This window comes from Diaphorina citri, unplaced genomic scaffold, assembly GCF_000475195.1.
Source record: "Diaphorina citri unplaced genomic scaffold, Diaci psyllid genome assembly version 1.1 scaffold7537, whole genome shotgun sequence".
NCBI lineage: Eukaryota > Metazoa > Arthropoda > Insecta > Hemiptera > Psyllidae > Diaphorina > Diaphorina citri.
In genome coordinates, this window is record NW_007384913.1 from 1 (window position 1) to 6,828 (window position 6,828).

Genomic DNA, 6,828 nt, shown 5'->3' on the forward strand with positions numbered 1-6,828 from the left:
TCCTTACTCGTATCTTCCATAAAGTACGTTCAGTTGAGTATCTGAAAAGTCAATGATTTTCTAGGGGATGTGACTAAAACTCCTGTGTTAGTGGATGTGACAGGATTCCCTATTTTTTCATGGTTGTGGGAAGAGTTCCTGTTTTTCAGATGATATGCCCAAGTAGCTTTCTTGTGTCAAGTTTTCTGGGAAATGGAAGTACTTACCTATTCAAAACGTCTCTACTCAGCTAGGCAGAAAAAAAATATCATCGTGATATTTAGGTATGAGAATAAGGTAAGAAAGAAAAATATAGACACTAACCTTCTTTCCTAAGTTATTTTAAATATCATCGTGATATTTAGGTATGAGAATAAGGTAAGAAAGAAAAATATAGACACTAACCTTCTTTCCTAAGTTATTTTAAACACTGTGGTCACCTAACTTGGCGTTGTTCTTTTTACAACATATTGTTTATTTTAGGGCACATGGGTTTTTGATTTGATTAAAGTGGGAGGGGTAAAACCGTTTTTTACCCACCTAATATATAGCAAGTCCCAATTTGAACTTTTATTTGTCATCAGTTGTCTTAGTTTTGAAGAGGAGCAAATCATAGTTCGCTAGTTCCAAGATGAAATTTTTGCAAGTAGGTATCCTTTTCTTTATTTGGTTAGAGTGAAACTAGTGAAGTGTAACAAAATAGTTGCCTGAATTTAAGCGATTTCAAACACACCCATCGGAGTTTTCCAATATTTTCCAGGATTTTTTTTCTGTGCTAGTTTTTTTTATTTATCTTTTCTCGTTTTTCTGAATAATGGTTTTATCTTTTACAAAACATTAATTGAAAAGTAAATACGTCTGGATTATTAGGAGATAAAAGTGTAGATACCATTAACAAGAAAGTTTTACATATAAAAGTGTGGCCGTCTCCATTGGTTCTTTTACCAGAAAATAGTTAGAATCGTAACAAGAGCGATTTAAACAAGGATTTCCCCATTTCAATTTTAAACCATTTTGTATATTTGTATTTCCATATATTTTGTTTATTTTTATCTTGACCTGTGTAAACAATAACCTATATTGATATTTATTCTTATTATTATTCTTTTTACAAACATAACAGCCTTGTTCTGAAGAAGTTTTTCTGTAAGTGTTTATGAACATTTACATGCAGGGTATTATAAAGGAACTTTTAATGTAGGGCCGAGTTATGAGAGAGGATTATTTCGAAGTTAATATGTATTTCAACAATAAATAATAATGGGGAAAAAAATCATGTAAAAAGTGATTAGAAGATTTTACAGAACATGTTATAGGTATTAATTCTTGGTGGACAACTTGTTTGCTCCCAATTTCATAATTCGACCCACAGTTTTAGTAATACATACATACATACATATCCTAAGTCGTTCTGTTTGGTGGAACAGGTCGACTATTCACAAAACCTCTCCACCAAGTTCTATCATTAAATTTATGATTTTGAATGGCACAACCCGCATTCAATGCGGTATTTGATGATACTCGTACGCTTTTAATCTCAGGTTGGCTAAACTGGAATTCGAATATTCAGCTACAGATAGGTTCGCAGGGTTCATGTCTGGGGGTGGTACGTATGTAGGCATAAAATGCGGTGGCTGTATGGATCCTGAAAAAAGAAACAATAATAAATCAACTAACCAACTAAACGTTCACAAATATTGGAAATGATCGAGGGATAAAGCGGCAACTGACATCAACCACTCACTCTGGATTATATTAAGTAATTCTATTAAGGACTTTCGAGTGGAAGATAACAACGCCGTCGTCCGGAGGTGTTCTCTACCACCTAACCCTAAGAGCTCTATTACGTGGCCAAATTCTCAAATAAATGAAGATAAAATCTCATGCTTCGGGTGGGATTGAACCCGCGCCCTCCTGTTTGCCAGGCGAGCGCCTTGATCACTACGCCACCGAGGCAGAAAGTGTTTATTGGTTGCGAACGGTTAACAATCTTGGGATGGTCCAAATTATGATCATATCTGCTCTATTAAGGGGCCCTAAACGTCCCTGCGGGACCCTAAATGTATCTACGTTGACCCTAAATACCCAGGCTGCGAGGGTGCTACATATAATATGTGCCAATGAGATTCACCCACCTGGTGATGTAAAGGTACATGTTGAATTACACTGAGAATGAGGCATGGCACAGAAATCGAATGACCAGGCGAGCGTCTTGATCACTACGCCACCGAGGCAGAAAGTGTTTGTTGGTTGCGAACAGTTAACAATCTTGGGATGGTCCAAATTATGATCATATCTGCTGTATTAAGGGGCCCTAAAATGTCCCTGTGGGACCCTAAATGTATCTACGTTGACCCTAAATACCCAGGCTGCGAGGGTGCTATATGTGCCAATGAGATTCACCCACCTGGTGATGTAAAGGTACATGTTGAATTACACTGAGAATGAGGCATGGCACAGAAATCGAATGAATGTGAGGAACTGGGTGGTGCTGAAGATAATGGAGTTGCATTTGTACAGGGTGGAAGCGGTTGTTCTGAGGTAGGAGCGTCTAGATTCCTATGAGAAATAAAGTTCCTTTCGTTCCGTCGAAATTTGGCTCGTCTGTTTTGAAACCAAACCTGAAATAAAATTAGAAAGCTTTTAGGGATTAAAATACTGAAGCTTAAAATAAAATGGGAAGTAAGGACATTGAGTACAAAGGAAAAATAAGAATCGCATAGATTAGAAAGTTCCTTGATCATACTAGTTTCTTTTTTTGGAGGATGTGCCATTTTCACATTTTTCAACCCAAGAATAGAATTTGCTGAAATTGAAGAGCCTACAACGTTTTGGTAAAAAACGCTCCTGGGATTTTAGTCATTTTAGTTTTATATGGAAATCGCGAGATAAACACATTGAAAAAATAGTGGATGTGCCAAAAGGTAATAAGAATCGCATAGATTAGAAAGTTCCTTGATCATACTAGTTTCTTTTTTTTTGGAGGATGTGCCATTTTCACATTTTTCAACCCAAGAATAGAATTTGCTGAAATTGAAGAGCCTACAACGTTTTGGTAAAAAAACGCTCCTGGGATTTTAGTCATTTTAGTTTTATATGGAAATCGCGAGATAAACACATTGAAAAAATAGTGGATGTGCCAAAAGTAGCAATTGGACTAGCGAGTTACATTCTCTCTTTTCTTATGTAATATTTTACCCAGTCGTATTCGAATAACATCAAAATATTATTAGTCGAACAACTTCCATGCTAGGCATAAATATAAATTCTCATTTATCTGTTAGAAAATTAACAAAATGGCTCATTCGTATAGTTATATAGTAGGTACCTTACGTTTGAGCATATTTTCACTCTATAAAATGGTCATAAAATTAATATACTCGTATACCTACACGTGGGTACCGTAATTTGTTCGAATTGCGGTTTGGTGTCATCGCTAAAGTTAAATTCATAAGTAGGTATGTTGATAATGCCAATAATAGGAATTGGGGATTAATAGGAAACCTTGAGTTTTTTTTCAACAAAATAAACTAGAAGTTCATTGAAAGAAACATCAATACTATTAAAGATCAAATCGGGAAAAAAAGTAAAAACACCTAGTACGAGTATTATTCAATTTAATTGAGCCCAGATTTACAAAAGTTCATCCCCTATTGATTCACTTTTAAATATCAATACCATGTGGTGACTTCTTCACCGAAAAGTAACCCTTGGAGAGGAGAAAAGATCAAAAATGAAAGAAAAAAAGTAAAATAATAAAATGTTGACTTGATGTCAAAAATTTAAAAGTTAATTGCACTTGACTATAAAGAAGAAAAAATCGTTGGCATAGTGCCTTCCTCAGTTGCTTATTGGGATGATGTTTTTCAATCTCCTATATATTAATCTTCTTTGTATTATTGTTGGTTTGGATACTCTACATAGTTAGGAGGTAAGGTTACTTTGATTGAATAGAGATACAGACGAGCAAAAAAAAAAAAAAAAATCGGAATCAGCACAAAAAACAGGTGTCACAAGATTCGTTAGAGAGGATAAAAATATTTAATTGATTCAATTTCATGGCCATCGTTGTTTTGTAGCAATAGTAGGTAGGTATTATCAATGATTTTTTTCTCTCTATTGTATAATTTATTCATAAGGTAAATAAATAATTTATATTTTTTTATTTTTTATAAACAATTTTCTTTAATGTAAATAAAAAATTATAAATTATTTATTTACCTAATGAAAGCGGAGGCTTCAACTTCGGACTTTTGAAATCCGAAATTTACAATTTTCACATAAAAATATTTAAACAGGAAAAGTAAAAATAGCGTCTCCACTAAAATAGGTAACAACACAAAATTTTGTTTCTACATATAGAGATCCTTTCTACTGAATCCGAATCATCCTCAAGTTGTCTGTTTCGAAGAAATGAAAATCAAAAAGGCTACAATATTTCATGTGAAATTCCGACAATTCCCAGGGAATAGTCGGAATTGCAATCCCCACTTTCTGTTAGTTGTTCAGGGCTTTGCGCGTACTGAATTCATACAGAAGTTTGTTACAGTTCATACAAAAGGGAGGTACTTCCAAGTATTACAGAAATAACTTACGAAAAAATTATTAAAATCTAAAGTAGCATCCTCATAAATAACACGAAGAGAAGTGAGAAGATTCTTTCATGCTTGTATGAACTCAACATGATACCTATATTATAATACATCACATTATGTAATTTATATTCTATGTAATCCATATACCCCAGATATTCTAATATACCAAGCTATCGAGTCAGTCTAATTAATGTCATTTCAATCAAAACATAGGAGTGGTGAGGAGGAAATACATTTTGTGAAGCGGAAAGATTATTCCACTGCACTGAACGTTTCAAAAATGGCTAAACTCAAAACATATGTTTGTCTGTGAAATAATATTTTCATATTAATGATTTCGTGCTGTTGGGGTTTAATAAAGTATCTATTTTCACTTTGAAATTGTGGATTTCTGCGAAGTTTTAGGATTTAAATTCTCTGAGTCTTCCCTAGATAACTAACCACTACACCATCTACTTAACCACTCTTTTCGACTGTCTGAAATATAAAATGAACATTTCATTTTACAGTTAATATTAATTTGGATACTTACTTACTTGTATTCAGCAACCCACAAAGCCAGTGGTCTTCTTACGAAGAGGATCATCATACTGACCTAGCACACAGGAAGACCGGGATCAGTTCCCGGCGGGGTCGATAAAATTATATTTTATTTAATTAACAAACTTACTTGTACTCTGGCCTCACTAAGACAGACTTTCTTTGCTAGCTCTTCTCTCACGAAAGCATCCGGGTAGTGAGTTCTTTCAAAAACCTTTTCTAAAGCATTCAGCTGGTGACTGTTGAATGTTGTTCTGTTGCGTCTAGGTTTTGGCTTTCTTCTCTCGTAATCATAATCGTCGTCTGTAATAAAAGAAGCAATGTTGCTAGAAGGGTTGCTACAATTCTTTTTCTTTTTAATCCATCCGAACGGTTAAACAATTTGTTTGCTACAAACTTTCTGATTTCACCCTAATAGACATTTGCAATTTTGCGAACCAAAAATGCCGTTTTGATGTTCTGTTACAAAATCTAAATTGATTCTATTCGCGTGTATTGATTCTTCGTAGAAGGAACTTTGTATTTTTGATAGAAGTTGTCAAATAATTCTAAAAGCCAAAAATAGTTCATATTCTATGTTTACGTAAGGTGGTGATGGGATATTCTAGCAATTATTATGTCCTATATTTTGAAAGCTGTTATTTATGGATAATGATTCCTAGAATGAAAAAAAAGACATCCACATAATATTATCTATCTATCTATCTATTCACAATATTTTGACTTTTTTTATACCCAAGAAATAAATCATTAATGTTGGGTCTGCACAATTTTCTCCCATTTTTTTTTAATCAATTTTAGTTTCAACAGTCTCTTTTGCCTACTTTAAATAAATACCTACCTACTTGAAAACAGAATCTCGAATCTGCATGATTGGTCGATTGCTGATTGAGCCCCTGACAAGTCGGATACGAGACCTAAGAAAAGTGACAATCGAATGGTGGGTCTAATGGTGGAAAACTATAAAATTACGCCAATGAAAAATTTATCTTGAAATTTCAAAAGACGGCCAAAATTCTAGCATATTCCCGAAATAGTTCAATGCAGGGTCATCAAATCAAAACCACTAAAAATGAGCTTGATCCAAAGTAGAGGAAGTACTTGAATCAAAGATGACCACTTCTTCATTCATTGAACTAATTTTATTCAATCAACTCGGTTTCCCGCCACTTTAAAGTTAAAGCAATTAGATATTCATAGTATGAAACTAATACCATGAACGGTGATGCCTGAAGCTTTATAAACAAGTAGGTACTATAATAACTTTAATAATGAAGATGGGTTGTCTGGTTTTTTTTTTTTACCCTCGTGTCAAGAAGGAAAATTTAAATGTCAGATTAATTTATTGGTCTGTTAGTATTGACATTGGACAGGTGCTACAAGTATATTCGGCCACTTTAGAAATACATAATATAAACATTGTTGGTACACTAATTTACTTGGTAATTAGAATTACCAAAGAATAAGCCAGAGGTCATACAAGAAGCAAGAAGTTTTTATTATTATTATTATTATTATTATTATTATTATTATTATTATTAGGATTCTTAACAGAAGAGAATAAAAAGGAAAAAGGGTACACACAAAAGATGCAAATTTATGTTGCACCGACTTGAAATGAGATAACTCATTATTTAGATTTCCTTCTGTTTTTTTTTTTTTTTCTGATTTTTCAAAGCTTACTTTTATTTAACTAGGAGAGATGAAAAAAATT

The 6,828-nt window shown here is 33.5% G+C and overlaps 1 protein-coding gene across 1 annotated transcript in view; it reads left to right on the forward strand.

Annotated features, from left to right (window-relative positions):
- Positions 1 to 542: 542 nt before the first annotated feature.
- LOC103522242 (cuticle protein 8-like) overlaps positions 543 to 6,828 on the forward strand; it is a gene marked incomplete at its 3' end in the record, with an annotated part of 10,201 nt that continues 3,915 nt past the window's right edge. Inside the window, exon 1 of the mRNA XM_008487344.2 lies at positions 543 to 625. Within this exon, the coding sequence (XP_008485566.1) occupies positions 611 to 625 (15 nt within the window). The remainder of the gene's footprint in view (positions 626 to 6,828) is intronic.